At 49.5% G+C, this 15583-nt stretch overlaps 1 protein-coding gene across 2 annotated transcripts; it reads left to right on the top strand.

Annotated features, from left to right (window-relative positions):
• Nucleotides 1-671: 671 nt before the first annotated feature.
• LOC133508832 (Kv channel-interacting protein 1-like) lies at nt 672-15337 on the top strand. Of its 2 annotated transcripts, none has more exons than XM_061835290.1 (8): nt 672-859; nt 11442-11566; nt 12019-12088; nt 12185-12255; nt 12325-12432; nt 13810-13914; nt 14255-14317; nt 15199-15337. In XM_061835290.1, exons 1-8 carry the CDS (start codon nt 802-804, stop codon nt 15244-15246), a joined length of 648 nt encoding a protein of 215 aa, XP_061691274.1. In that variant the 5' UTR covers nt 672-801; the 3' UTR covers nt 15247-15337. The 2 variants fall into 2 exon arrangements, with proteins under 2 accessions (XP_061691274.1, XP_061691273.1); XM_061835289.1 differs by having other exon boundaries at nt 13807-13914.
• Nucleotides 15338-15583: the final 246 nt, after the last annotated feature.

Here is a 15583-nt window from a genome sequence, read left to right as displayed (position 1 = left end):
GTTCGACACAACCGTTCGGACTTCAAGAGTTGGGCTGCACACTGAGGCATTTTTTTTCCACACAGTCCGATTCGTACGACGTCGGAGTTGTTTGAACCCCGAGGGTTGTGTGACCCCCTCTTGCGTCCCAGCTAACCCCGCCCACTTCTCCCCTTCTGGGCTACGAGAGCTCTTGCTCTGCTTTTCTTCCACTCAAAGGCCGACTTCATAGAGGACACGTCCAGATTTTAACTGCATTTATGGTGTTGGGGAACATTTTTGGCTTGTTTTTCGAGCTCCATGAAATGATTCAGGCGGTGAGAGAGTACAAGTGTCCTCACTTTGACTCGGACTTGGCGTGCTCTGCTTTTTATTGCCAGATGAAGCGTCCTTGTTTTTCCCGTTTTTTTTTGGGGTTGAAAGCGTCGCTCACGTTTCCATTTGGATGTGGATCCCCCCCAGCACACCCACGCGCGCACGCACACACAGATGTGCAACGGCATTGCACGCCGAATCCAGCTGGAGAGAAATTGAAGGGTGAAACGAGAACGAGAAGAGGAAGAGACGTCGATGGAAAAAAAAAAAAGGCAGAAGAATTGAGGATGAGAGCCACGGAAGAGCGGCAGCGGGAAAGGGGAGTGTGTGTGTGTGTGTGGGGGGGGGGGGGGGGCTTGTAAAAGAGGCAGCCTCGGTCGCATCTCGACTCACGCGCACGCACAGATCTCCCGGATCGGCGAAGAGGCGGCACCAGAAGCGAGCGCGTGCTGATGGCCGACGGACCCGTTCGGCGTCCGGCGTAGACCCGAACCTTGAGCGCACGTCATGGGTCTCGTGATGGGGACCTTCTCCATGCAGTCCAAGCAGGTCAGCTACCACACAGGTAAGAGCTCGTTTTGGCGTGCCCACGGGTTGCGCGTGCGCTGCTGCATTGTCGGGAGTCTCAAGTTGGCCGAAAGTAGCCGTCGACGCTGCCTTTGGGGGCCACGGGCACGTCTGCCCTCTGCTTGAACTGCCGATTTGGGAGTGTGCGTGCGTGCCTGTCTGCGAGAGGTGGGCGCTCGCCTTTGCCTCCGTCTGCGACAAGCAAAGCGGCCGGCCAGAGAGGATGCGCCGACGAAATCGGAACATATTTGCACCGCCGCCGAAATGTGACCTCGAACCTCCTCGTGCGTGCACGTGTGCCGTTTCATCGAGCGCGTCCCCAAGAAAATCGTGGGTGACATTTGCTGACAAATAAATAAGAGACAGAGTTGGGGGAAGGGGGCGCACTTTTATAGACCTTCTAAACGCTTGAGTGGAATCCAGGCAAATGCGGCTTCCTGCGTGGGTTGTTTATTTTCATTTGCAGCCCTGCGCCGCCTTTCATTGCACGGCAACAGCTCTCAGCAGACGCTTCGGTCGGCCGACGAGCCGCTCGAGGCTCGTTGCCAACGCGAAAAAACAAACAAACAAAAAAAAAAAACAAAAACTAACTAACAAAAAAACAAAAGTCAGAGCAAGACGATGAACGAAGCGACGCCGCAGAAGGGAAACTCAAAGTAGGCCACGTTGTTGTGCTTAGCGAGCAAAACAAAGACGTATTTGGACTACTTGGGGGGTTTACTTGCGTTAGCGGGGCGTGCAAGTGTCGTCCACGTCCAAACAGCTGCGCGAGGCGGTGGATGAGTCAAGCAGGCAAAAAGGGAGACTAAAAAAAAAAAAAAAAAGGGGGGGGGGGCGTGTGCGTGACCATCTGCTGCGCTGGCAAGTGAAAGCGGGGCAACGCTCGTATGTGTGGACTCGAACTTGAACCTTGAACCCCGCGCGACCACCTGGGATGCACCAGAAAGTGAATTCGCAAACATTTTCATATTCGCAGCCACAACTCGTGAGATAGTTGGGAACTGAAGCATGCCAAAGTGGGCCGTAAGGGTGTCGGAACCCACTCGGTTGTGAGAAGGGGGCCTCAAGGACAATCGAGTCCAGAGGAGGCGCCGGCCTAGAAACTTTGACGAAAGATGGAGCTGGAAGTTGCGTGCGGAGGGTCGTCTTGAGAGCGCTTTACCCGGGTCGTGGCCTCCCTCCTCTTCCTCCTCTTTCTCCTTTTCCTCCTTTTCCTCCTCCCACCTGCTGTTCCGCTTCCGGGCCACGTGGTGGCGCTGTGTCTACAATAGGCCCAATGTTGGAGCGTTGAAGAGCGCGTCAGCACACGGAATTGCGATTCGATTGTGACGTTGAGCGCTAGCACGTATTTTGTCGTCACGTGTAGCGCATTTCCACTGAGTCCTTTTCAAACATTACACGTTTGAAAGTCTTTCATGGGAACATTTCAAACAACATTTCAAAGTTTGATACGCTGGTCCTCATATCTAATGCAAGCAATTTATGTGTTTTTTCGGATCCGGCTCCGATTATCCGCCGTCGAAGTGCCTTTGAGCGAGAAGCGTAACTGTAAATTCTCAACTCGTAATCCGTAACTGCTCTCAATTGCTTTACTTGCTTCAAGAAAGGAAGTGAAACCAAGCTTATGATGGGAAAGCCGAACGTTTGCAGCTGAAGCTCCGCTCGATGCCACAGTTTGCGTTCGGGTCCGTTCGGCTCTCGTCGTTCAGACTCCGCACGATGAGAAATGGTGCTGACGCCTGCTCGCTGACGTCACTTTTCTGCCACGGGCCATCCCTCTTTGTTGTTTTGAAACCCCTCCCTCTGTTTTCCTGGACTTCCCCGTTCGTGGCCTCTCGTCTGTCTTTCTTCTTCTGACTCGAGTGCAGCGGATCTCATCTCACATTTTGCCGTTTGAAGCTTCAGTCCGAACGTAATCTCGTGCGGTCGGAAGCCCGCGTGGAGCGCCGCGGGGCTCGAGAGCGGAAAAGACGCTTTCTTAACGCAGCTTTAAACGACCCACATTTCTCTTTCGTCCACGAACATCAGAAGAAGTCGAGCAATTAGGCCGGCAAAGGAGTTTTCGTTGACGCGTGACAGCTTTTGTATTTGTGTGTGCTTTGACTGAATTATTCAAGATAAAACATCCATTTTTCATCTTTGACCATTTCTAATATATATATACATACATATATATGTGGACCTTGCTCGTAAGCAGGTGAGCCTTTCGGGGCTGCTCCATTTCTAGCCAATCGTGACATTCGCCCGTTTTCAATTGACCGCTTGACCTGTGCAGTGTTCCGAAATGGCGACTTTTGAGCATTTCTCAACTTTTTGGGAAGGGCTAATTCAAAATGAATCTTATGAGAGAAAAAAAAAACTGTTTAACATTTGAAACGTGACATATCTTGTCTTTGTAGTAAGCATTTGCAAATCATTGCACTCTCTTTTTCCACAAGGTCCCAACATCAACTGTTGCCAAATAAATCATGTTGGGAAGGAGGAAGCGTCAGAAGCAAGATGGCAAATTCCACTTCTTCCTCTTCAGTATGTGGATTATTGTACTCATTCAGCAAAACATGAAGAAGGATTTTTAAAAATGACAATTGAAAGTAGACGTGAGTTTATCCCCGGCGAGCCTCGCGGCGGGTGACGTCGCTCCAAATATTTTCATAAGCCCGACAAAGATCCAGCCGAGGAAGACTTTGTACACTCACTTCCTGCGATCTCTCGCAAGCATGATACCGTATTGCATCTCTCACCAATCTTCTTTTTTTCAAGGCGTCGTTTTGCTGCAAATGTTTCAGTTTGCTGAGCCCAAAAGAGAAATTTGGCTCACTCAACGCCGGCTGCGACTTGCGTTCTCTTGATTGCCGGCATTGCTTCCTCATGGAAGCCGTAACGACGTCTTTATTTTTGCTACCGATTGCAGTTTTTTTTCTCCCCCGCGTGAAAGAGCGCCAGCTCGCCGGGCCGATCAGACGGCACATTGCCTCGTCGGCGTTCTCCCGAACATTTTCCGAGGTTCGGAAAGCGGAGCTGGGATCGATGATTTCCTGGCGTGCGAAGGGCTCGCCCCAAAAATGAAACAGAGACGCGTGCAAGAAGTTTTTGGAAGCTGAGCGGACATCGACGTCGCCGACGTAGGCGCACGTTAGCCGTTCGCAGCTTTTAGCTCGTGAAGCTCGGGAAGAGGCTTTCGGCGTTCTTTCATCCCAGACAGCGCACGATGTGACGTTGCCATGGCGTCCGACTTCATTCTGGCTCTTTTCACGTTTCCCCTTCCCCTTTCCCACTTTAATCTCCCGCTGGAAGCCTTCCCGGCCTCCTTCTACTCCTTCCTCCTTGCGCTCTTTTGCCAAAACAAATACACACAAAATAAAACAATCGCTACTTTCCTCATGCTGCATCTATTCCACTCTCCTCTTTGTTGCCCCTCTTTCTTTAAATCTGTCACTTCCACTTTCTACCGACGGGTGGGTACGTGGACGTCAAGGCCAAAACGCCCGCCCGATACGGTGACGCATACGGCTTAAGACGTTTGATCGGCTGGCAGTTTTCAGAGGATGGCAAGAATGGGAGCGGCCGTGGCCAAAATCACAGGTTGGCAGGAGAGGCGGGATGCATGAAATCCCCGACAAGGCCCGAGACGGACGGAAGCTCGCCACTACGACGACGGGTTACAAATGGCTTTGTCGGAAATTCCTGGAGGTAGCGTCTCCGGCTGCCTTTTTTTTTCATTTTTTTTTTATAGCGAGCCCAAAAGGTGGGAGCTGCTCGGTCGATCTCGTCTGACTTTGGGAGTACTTGTCAAGCTTAGCGAGTCAACTTTGTCCTGGGGAAATGTTTGAAATGAACTCGGAACTGCACAATGTTTGTTAGCTCAGCTTGCTAAGCGAAGGTCCAATAAAGGCCGACATCGACCAAATACCGTCCACCCTGTCGCCTCCTGTGTGAATGTTGTCAGCCGTTAAAAGGAAAAAAAAAAAAAAAAAAAGGCGTGAGAGTGACCAATATGCATTTTTAACATCTACTTAATATTTAACCACTTGGAAGTTCAATGACAACTAACTTTTTGGATGAAATGGAAAATCATCTTGGTGATATGGACTCAAATACTTCAAGAGCAGACGTTGTCTTGCGTGAGCCTTTTGTTTTTAATGTCCACGTGACATTAAATCCAAATCCAAGATGGGTGTAAAATTATTGGCAGTCACGTGGCGGCGCTTGAGCGCTTCTGGATCGTTGAAGCAGCCAGAACCCAAATCATCTTCAGCGTCAGACCACCTCGTTTGTGGTGATTTGCTTGTAAATGGGCAGCATGCCCCCCCAAAGACTTTCCACTTGAAGCTGACACTCGTCCTCTTGCCTCTTTTAATCGCTCCCTTTCCTCGCCTCTAAACTCCTCACTTCATGCTCTCGGACTGGCTGACAATTCTTCCTTCCTTCCTTCCTTCCTTCCTTCCTTCCTTCCTTCTTCCTTCCTTCCTTCCTCCCAGCACTGCTAACCTCTCAAATTCTTTTATCCTCTGTGGCTGCATGACGGATGGATTTTTCTGGGGGGCAAAAAGTGCAATGGGGGGTCAGGGTTACAGTGACCCTCTAACACTGTGCTTGGACCACCATGTGTCCCCACCCAAATTGTTTTGGGACTCTTCTCGTTTTGAAAAAAACAAAACAAAAAAAAAAAACAACAAAAAAAAACGTTTACATCCCGATGATTTCGTCATTGGGGAGGTTGGTCTCTGTTTTGCTGGGAGACGAGAGAGACCCCCAAAACGATGCAGGGAAGGGGGGAAGTGGGGGGGGGCAGAAAGAGGAGGTGCACGCCCAGATGGAGTGAGAACACATGCTGAAGAGGAGGTGGAGAACGAGGATGAGGAGGGTTCGGTCGCAAGAGGGTTGGTTGCTGGGGGCATCCAGCAGGCGGAAGGGAGAAAACGGCAGATGGGACGGGGGGGGGGGGGGGGGCGGTGGCCCCACCTCCAGTCTTTCTGACGCCTGCGCGCTTTTAGTCAGCCGACACGTGATCACAGACGCGGTAACCGTTTCCACGACGACGTCGCAATCACGGGGGCTGCGGTGGGCACGCTGACCGCGCAGACCAAGACGAGGAGGCCGTCCAGGGGGGCGAGGGGCCGCCTGCCCGCCCGCCCGCCCGCACATGGAAAAACATCGTCAAATTTTATAAACGCAGGCTCGAATGCGCCTTCACGTGTCATTGTTGGGATGAATGGCAGCGGATGTTGCACTTGGTGTGTGTGTGCGAATCCGGAATAGACCAACAGGTTTTTTTTTCTTCTATCATGCCATAAAGTTGAAAAAGTGGCGAGCCTTCATCGCGTGTGCACGCGCACGTCGAAGGTGTTTGGCACTCTGCTCACGCGCAAGCACTTTGCCGTCTTGCGGTTACCTTGGCAGCAGCGTCGCCATGGCAACAAAAGATGTCACTTTTGCCGACGAGACGAGACGGGGGCGCTCCCGTCCGCGCCGATGACGTCGGCCTGAAATGGGAAGAAGAAGAAGACGAAGACCTGTTGCTTGCGCACAATCTGCTGGGCCTTGTAACATTCAGTCAAGCGCGTCCACGCAGACTCGTGCACATTTCCATATATCTATACCCAGGATGTACTGTGTATATATATTTTTTGATGGATGACGGTTAGGGTGGACAGTTAACAGGTTGCGTGTGCACCCAAATCGGCACAGCGCGCGTGTGCGGCTGCTTCCCTCTTCCTCGGCGGCGTCGCGCAACAAAGAGGAAGCATCGACGTGTCCCTTTTGACAATCACGAGGCTCAAACGTTGCGTTTGGGAGGCATCGGACTTCCTTTTGAAGGCGATAAGGAGCATTCGGCCTTTGAAAGAAATACTCATCGTTTGGGTCCTTACTCACGGTGCTCAAAAAAATGGATTTGCTCCTCCCTTTCGGCTTTCTGATCACATTTATTTTGCTACTTAGCAAAAGGTGAAATGTCGCCTGTCATGAGCAAGGCTGGACCAGGGCCGAGAGGGGCGTGGCCTGGCCGCCCCTCCGAGCGCCCTCACAGCTGTGTCACATGAGGAGGCGCTGTGATAAGACAACGGACTTAAGTTGGACTTTTCGGCACTGGTCTTTGCCAGGTCGTGGAGTATGCTTACCGCCACTGCGCCATTTCAGCTCAGTCACGCTTTTGGTTATGCTCTTTAGTCGACTCATAGTTATGGGCCATCGTTTATTGCGTTTTGGATCCCGCCTTCTTGGACTGTGTCGTCGTGCACAACTTCCGTTTCTAATGAAACCTACTGAACACCATGTCCTCGTCTTGGAGTCCTGCATCTGGGTCCGCCCGTGCACTGTTGATTCGTGACACTCGTCAAGAAGTTACCTGGCAGATGAGTCGACATCACCTTCATCACCGCCGGAAATGCCAAGAGGGAAAATGAGATGACAGAGGTTAATTCAAGGTAAATCTGACCAAAATGTATCGATGATAATAATTCACACACTGCTATTCCCTTCATACCCGCTGACTCTGAACAATTTTCTGTCAGATTTGTCTGCATTTTTGAGTCTGGAGAAGAGAAAAAGGCATGTAAACCTATTCAAATGAAACATTCGTCCACCCATCCATTTTCTTAGCCGCTTAACCTCACAGGGGTCGTGGGAGCGCTAGAGCCCATCCTAGCTAGCTGTCAACGGGCAGGAGGCGGGGTGGGCACACCCTGAACTTTGAGGCAATCAAAGTGAAACTGACCGCTCAACACTCTTGTACCACATTGACAAAAAAAACAAACAAACAAAAAAAAGATTGGTTCCAAATGCTGTAGAAACCATATTTATTGTTCACAGTAGAAATAAATTTTGCCCCCCAAGTGCTTGCTGTGTTGTAAATAATGAAGTCAAATGCAGACGCCTCCAAGCGTTTCAGTCCCGGTTTCCCTTTTCTTTTGCGGCAAGCTTTGGGTTGAGTTTGTTTTCGAGTCCCTCCCGGAAGTGGAATCCAGACGGCAAGGAAAGATGCCCGCGGAAAATGTTTGCTCAACTTTCCCTGCTGACAAGATGGTGGCGTCGCACACGTTTGTGGCAAAGGCGTGAACTCGCAGCATTTGCTCATGAATGAGTTGTCGACGGCACTCCTGATACGAGCGCTGCGCTGCCGTGGATGAGTCATCGCTCAGAAAATGTCTTGCTTTGCTCACGTCGCGTCAATTTCAAAACAAGTAAGACGCTTTTGTGAGCCTGGTGCCACCGTCCTTCCTTTCTGGCTTTTTATGCTCGATATCAAAACAGAGCTGATGATTCATGTTGAGCCTGTTCGAAATATTCCAAAAAAGAAAAAAAAAAAAAACCAAAACACAAGTTTTGCTGTACTTTGCAGCGATGCGCAGCCCTTTCGACCATTTGTCTAAAGTAGCCCGCCAAAAAGAAGACTCCTGTGGTGCTCTGCTAGCCAAGTCGCCGACCTCTGGCATTTCCGTCCAGTGCGTCCCCCGAAATGCGTGTACATCCTCATATGAAAGGCAAACGGGGCACATAGCCTGAAGCCTCGCGCATTTCAGAGCAAGAAATCACATCCACGCTCATTTGCAGGCTTCTGTTTTTTGGCCCAGTTTGTAAATTCTAAAATTAATTGGATAAATACATATACGCTCAATTCTTGAGATGTGCTCGTGGACTGGCCTTAAATAATGACGTAAAGTCTGGCGACCACTTGAGGGTGTACCCCTGAAAATAGCTGGATGAGTTTTCCCAATGTCAGTTTACTTGCATCTTCTGCCATCTAGTGGTAAAGGGTTTAGTTGCGCTGCCTTTCGCCAAACGTCCCCGTCTTATATCAAATAATACAAATGCATTATTTACAGCGAACAATGAAGGGAAATTGGATACTTTCCCAGGCATGTGCAACAATTTCTGCACCGGTGCAGTAGCGGTCTACGTCGCTGCCTTTCACGCAGACGGTGCCAGTTCGATTCCTGACTAGCGATGCTTCGCTTTGTGATCTGGGCGTGCCGGGCAGCTGCCCAGGGGGCCACTCTGACGTTTTGACAGTGATGGCATCAGCATTTCCACAGCTTTTCTTCTGATGTTTTCCTATTTTTTTTTTTTTTTTTTTTGGGGTGGGGTGGGGGTTGATTTCCCTATTGATAATAAAGTAGCTCAGCTGACCTCAACAAGATGACTGAGTTTGTCCTGTGACGTCATAAACCAAAAAGTCCTTTGAATTGATTGAATCTGAAGATGCAGTTGTGACAAAATGTGTTCAAACAACATTTTGATTGATTCAGTAAAGGGGCAGAAAGCTGCATCTTTTTACGTGTGCTGCCAAATATCAAGCATTTTTTTTTTTTTTTTTTTGCCAGTGTGCCATCAAAAGTCATTAAGAAGTTCGGAATACATCATTCGAGTTGATTGAAGTGCTGTACCGCATTTCTTGTTTTGCAAAAGACTTTCAGGCTGAATGTACAGTCCTCTTTTAGTCTTGCTTGCTGCCGCCCTCTACTGGAATGTTACGGTGGCAGCAGGTTGTGCAGTTGCCCAGTCCCGAACCGACCGAGCCTGCTTCCAGTCAGCAGGGGGCGACCTTGTCTGCCCATTTTCGACAGCGCCCTCCAAAACGGGTTTGCAAAATCTGATGAAGATACAGCAAAATATTGACATGTCGACACTTTTCTTGCTTGATTTACGTGGCGTAACTTCATCTCCACCGGCCTACGTCAGAAGACCCGATAAATATTATTTCACAGCTCTTTTCATCACAAAAATGTTGCTAAAATACGCAAACTTTGCTGTGAATGTATTTAATGAAGTGTAACAAAAAAAAAAGAAAACCTTCATTGCGCCTTTCATTTTGTCTCCAATCTTAATATTTCCAAAACATTCTGACGATGCCAACACAAGTTTGTGCTGCCGCGGACATCCATAAATTCATGAAGACGCATCATGCTGTCCTTTCAATGACATCTGGAGTTTCTTCATCGTAAACCATCATTTCTTTTTTTTCATCTGAAATGCATATCACAGACAAAAAAAATGAGCAATGATGATTCACGGCGGCTGGAGTCACATGACGCGCCGGCACGCTCCCCCCGGCTCATCGCTTCCATTTCTGCCGTATTTTATTACAAGATGATGCGGCGCCATCGATTTTAGCGTCGTGATTCCAAAGTCCGCCGTGGCCTTTCAGCGCCGCGCGTCAAAGACTCGATTCGGCGTGTCGCCATGACCTTTGACCTCTCCCTGGTTAAGACAGACGGGGAGACCTCGACGACTCAGGGTGCTGATCTGCTTCTGAACGATGTGACGCGATGCAAAGGGAGGGTCCAAACTACGGACCCGGTGCCAGTGGCGGCCCGCCTTGTATTTGTTCCCGGCCCCTGACGTGACTGAAATACACGCGAGGCGGTCGTGGCGTTCGCCTGCATCGTCATGCGCTTTCCACACTGGCTGGCGAGAGAGAAGCCAAAGTTCTTGCTCAGATCTCGCATGCTTGTTTTCATCCAAACCCAGATAAATAATCGGTAAATGTGACGGCGAGGTCGGCTTCGTGCATCATGTGCCCATTTTTCTTCTGGCTGCCAACTGGCCTAACCCAAAAATCGGAATAAACATTATTATTTTTTTTAAGATACAGTGCAGTTAATAGTGTGGGGGGGGGGGCTGTTCAGAAATAAATAAAAAGGCAGATGAAGCCTCCAACAGCTCCTCTAACATGATGATATATTGTTGAGGATTCAGTGATGTAGTTATTAAGCATTTCTGCATATATATTAAAAGTGCGCAATTAATTTCCCACGCTGGCCCACTAGGTGGTGCACTGACGATGACAGAGCATAAAAAACTGACTAATGACTGAAGCGCAGCCCCTTGTCAAAAGCTTGCTAATTCCAGTTTTTTTTGTAGTTCTTTAGCAGAAAATATTTACTGCGTAAACAAAAGAAAACATTTTTGCATAACTGATGTAGAAAAAAGTTCAGCAATGTCAGAGTAACCCAAGCGCAAAACTCAGCAGCAAAGTCGATTTCCAACAAAAGTTTCTCGTTTGTTTTGGCCAAACTGGCAGTCCTCAAAAGCAACCCGAAAATGTTGCGGAATCACCGGCGCGTCCTCGTCATATTCAAGTGACGGACGGCAATTCCGAATCCCGCCCTCGCAGACAGAAGCCTGAAAATAACCGCACTGTTGAAAAAGGTTAGGAGAGGTATTTTCAAGCAGATATGTTATCGTCTTTGTTTAGAAAGTGACCATTCTGGCTTTTTTCTGGGCGTTATGCATCCATGATGGTCCGAGCTTAGTGACGCGGACTGTAGAGTACCGCACGACTCGTCATTTTGAACTGCTCCCTTTGCGCAATTGTCATTTCACTGGTCAAGAACGGGAAGCGCAAACGGGTAAGGGCGCTCTGTACGCGCCTAAATTAATGGGGGGTGGGGGGGGGTGGGGGGCATTGAACGAGGAAGACTCTGCATCTTTGCACAACTGTGACTTTTTGAAGGAAAGGTGACTGTCTCTTCCTCGTACGTACTTGACCGTTAACGCTGAATCTGATCTTGTAATGACCTCACTGAAGCGGCTGCAAACGAAAAGGCGTCGTCACTTTCCCGTTGTTTGTGCGTCGCCAGACAAGGCCGCCGACGACCCGGAGGTGAGCCTGGTGTGCCATCGACCCGAAGGCCTCGATCAGCTGCAGGCTCAGACCAAGTTCACCAAAAGGGAACTCCAAGTGCTGTACCGGGGCTTCAAGAACGTACGTGCTCCGCTTCGCATTTCCCGCACCGCCGATGACGGCCGAACGTCGGTCCCTTCGTTAGGTCCGACCGGGTCAGGGGCAGAAAACTAGGACCCGTTTCCAAATAAGACCGACGGTTTGCCCTGATCGGGTTGCTAACGGTGAGCGTGCAAAAACATCTTGCACGTGATTTGACACCCACCAAACGTTCATGAAGAATTTCTCAGAAATTCAAGTTGAATCCAAACTGGGATCTTTGCAGCCCAGACGGAAATTATTTGATTGCGTGCATTTCGGTATCATTGCGTGAAACAAAATTCTTTTTGCAAAATGCTTATGAAGCGCACGCTATCGTTTTGCTAAACTACAAACAGCTGCCGTTTCTTTACATTTCGCTAAGCTGGCATCGTTTGCTGACCTTTACGTGATCGTGTTTTCCTCATTCGGTTTGATTTAATCCCCCCCCCCAGGAGTGTCCAAGTGGAATCGTCAATGAGGAAACCTTCAAGCAAATTTACTCGCAGTTTTTCCCGCACGGAGGTGGACGTTGGGCGCTTTTGCCGTCCGGTTCAGTCAGTATGTCGGGCCAATGACAACGAGTGCGTTGCTGTCGTATTGTCGTGTCGCCCCCTGCAGACGCCGGCGCCTACGCGCACCACCTGTTCAACGCCTTCGACACGTCCCAGTCGGGCGCCATCAAGTTTGAGGTGAACGCGAGCGTTTGGTTTCCGTGTGGTTTTCGGCGTGTGTGAAGAAGCTGCCGTGTCCTCCATCAGGACTTCGTCACAGCGCTGTCCGTCCTGCTGAGGGGTTCCGTCAGCGAGAAGCTGCGGTGGACCTTCAACCTTTACGACATCAACCGAGACGGATGCATCCACAAAGAGGTGCGTGCTCTCAAACGGCTTCCTGTCGGGCCCACGTACACAAACGTCCGCAGGCGGGAAGGACCAAAGTACTTGGACTTGATTTTTTTTCACCTGTGTGGAATTGGGTTATTTTGCGGAGTTTTCTGGGGGCCACTTTTTGCTTCTTACTTTCTCGACACAAATATGTGTACGTTCTCCTCTTTACATTTTCAAAATGAGCTCGTTGCTTTTAAAAGGCTCTCTCGTTAGCGATGAGCCCGCGTTAAAAAAAAAAAAACAGAGCGCCTAAAAACAGAAACCGGATGTGTGTCAATGCAGCTAAGCTAGCGGGGGCAAAGTGTTGGCCCATCACATGGTTGTGGACTGCACAGTCAGAAGTCAGAACCCCCCTGCCCCCACCCAAAAAAAAAAAAAAGAAAAAAAAAAGAAACAGAACGCCTGCATATTGTGCTACGTAACCCGCACCAAACAGTCACTCAAGCAAAAGGAACTTCAACCCAGGAGGAAACTTGAAAGGGTGAAAATGTTTTTTGGGTTGTTTTTTTTCTCTCCCCGAAAGTTGCCTGCAGTGAATAAACCACGTTAAGCTTGTTTTTTTTATTTTTATTTTTTAATGTAGCTTGTTGAAGTCGGGCTCACTGGCTGTAAATTGTCACGTTTGAGCGTTAGCACATTGTAATTGCAACATTTATGTGCACACCACCAAAAACAAAGCTGCAAAACAATCTCAGACTGAAAATTGCCACAATTTGCCCACTTTTGACTCGCTTTCGTCGGCCCCCGATGAAATGTTTTCATTTTGATTGTTGTCGTGCTGCACATAAAATAAATGTTTGACTTTAAATTCAAGCCAACCCGTTTTTATTTGTGTTGGTTTTGCCAAATTTTTTTTTTTTTTGGGGGGGGAGGGGGAGGTGTGGGAGGATACTGAAGTGCTTGGGGGAAAACCCACGCAGGCACAGGGAGAACGTGAAAACATCGTACAGGCGGGGTTGGGATTTGAACCCCGGGTCCTCCAGAACTGTGAAGCAGACGCTCTGACCAGCGGCACCACCGTGCCCATTGCAAGTCACGTGAAATGTTATTTTTAGTAGTCGGGTACAAAACTGGACCGCGGGCCGCAAACGGCCCCAGGAACGTGGTTTGGACATCCCCGGTGTAGCGTCGGATGAGCGTTTGCACCGTTGCCGAGCGGGAATGGAACGCTGCCCACAAGTCAGGCCAGTCCATCTTACGACGGACGACTGTTGTAAATGTTCCGATTTTGGACGCGGTCACAGTCCCACTCCGATCCGTCCGTCCGTCTTCTTCCGGGGCAACTTCCCACCCTCACCCGGTTGCCGGCCAATCACAACACTGACTCGACGCGGTCTTTGTTTTTGTGGCTTCAAGCAGGAGATGACGGACATTGTCAGAGCCATCTATGACATGATGGGCAAGTACACGTCCCCCGCCTTGAAAACCGACGCACACAAGCAGCACGTGGATGCCTTCTTTCAGGTAACCACATCGCTCGCAGAAGAACTATTCTCGATGATGAGATGAGACATTTTCGGACTCATTGTGCGCCGCTACACAAAGTTGTGGCAGGCTCCAAACCACAACGAGTGAGCAAGAAGAAGCTTTGCGTCGCTTGGAAAGCTATCAAAATGGTAGTCATGGAAACACAAATGCAGAATGCCTCGATGCGCATGAACTATTTGGCGGCTGCAGAGTGACCCTCCCCGCTGAAATTCATGCACAGAAAGACGCAAATGCAACGCGCATTGCCGTTCACGCGCTGCCACCTAGTGGCCGCATTCGTAATGCTCCAAAACAAAGTTTGTGCTCTTCTCCACAGAAAATGGACAAAAACAGAGACGGTGTGGTCACCATTGACGAATTCATCTATTCTTGTCAAGAGGTATTCTACAATCCGTTTCTTTTCCCTGACAGCGTTTGCTCACTTGGTTAAAAAAAAACAAAAAACAAAAAAAAAAAAAACGCTCGCCGCCGCCGCCGCCGCCGCCGCCGCCGCTGCTGTTGTTGTCGTCGCTGCGCAGGTGTGAGCGAGACGTTCACTTGGCACAATTGGATTTGGCTGCCTGCTTGTCTTCATTGTTTGTGCCTTTCATGCACGCTCGCTCACTGTCAGCGGGCGGCCATCTTACAACGCCGTCATAACACCTGGGCCTTTCCTCGGATGATGCACTTTTTTTTTTTTTTGGGGGGGGGGGGGGGGGTTGGTGCAGTGCCCAGAGAAAAACCACGCAGGCGGGGGCAGGATTTGAATCAAGCGACAAGCTCTGGGCCTCATTTGACACCCAGACCAAAATTGTTATGCGCACCCCCGACTGTAAAACATTTTGACCAGCACGAAAAAAGCAATTAAGAATTTGTATAAAAGAAAAGCAGACAATCGCACATCACCGTGTGCAAGGTCGTGGCGGAATTTGATATTACTGACGACGACGTGAAGTTGGGACAGATCATTTTCCCAGTTTCAATTCTATGATGAGAAATGGAACACAAAAGCGGAGATTAAGCGTCGCGCGGTCACGTTTGTGGAAACAGTTCTCGAATTGGGTCTCATTCTGCGGCTGTACCTAATGGAATGTCCTGGAAAGTACCTGCTGCTGCATCCCATTCCTTTCAATTTCTTATGATTGTTGCTTCCCATTTCATGTTGCCACATTTCCAGTTCACGTGACTGCGTCGAATTTCCCTTTGTGAGCCGGCGGCTGCCCTCTCGTGGCCGCTAAACCGAAAGCGAGTCGTCAAGTGTGCTCTTTCTTCCTCACACAGGATGAAAACATCATGAGGTCTCTTCAACTGTTTGAAAACGTCATCTAGACGTCGGCCTTCGAGGGGGCCAATTTGGGAGAAGAACCAGAAAAAGCAGACTTTCCAAACACGTGACCCGCCGACTGTCTCAAAAGTATTCGGCCGAGGCGTCGCCGGACCTGGACAAAGTTCTCCAGACTTGGCTCCTTTCTGTTTCTTTGTGGTCAAGCGTGCGTTTTGTGTAAATAATCCTGTCTCTGATTTTTGCTGGCGCGCATAAATGTGGACCGTCACCAAATTGGTGACTTTGTCAAGCTCCTGCAAAACAAAACAATCAAATGAGCAATATTGGAATGCACGCGAGGAGGAGCCCGAGGGGTCAAGGTTCACCCGATTTCAGGAGAGC

This window comes from Syngnathoides biaculeatus, chromosome 11, assembly GCF_019802595.1.
Source record: "Syngnathoides biaculeatus isolate LvHL_M chromosome 11, ASM1980259v1, whole genome shotgun sequence".
NCBI classification, from domain to species: domain Eukaryota; kingdom Metazoa; phylum Chordata; class Actinopteri; order Syngnathiformes; family Syngnathidae; genus Syngnathoides; species Syngnathoides biaculeatus.
Note: the sequence above shows the minus strand (reverse complement) of the source record. Positions and strands in the feature narration are given on the sequence as shown.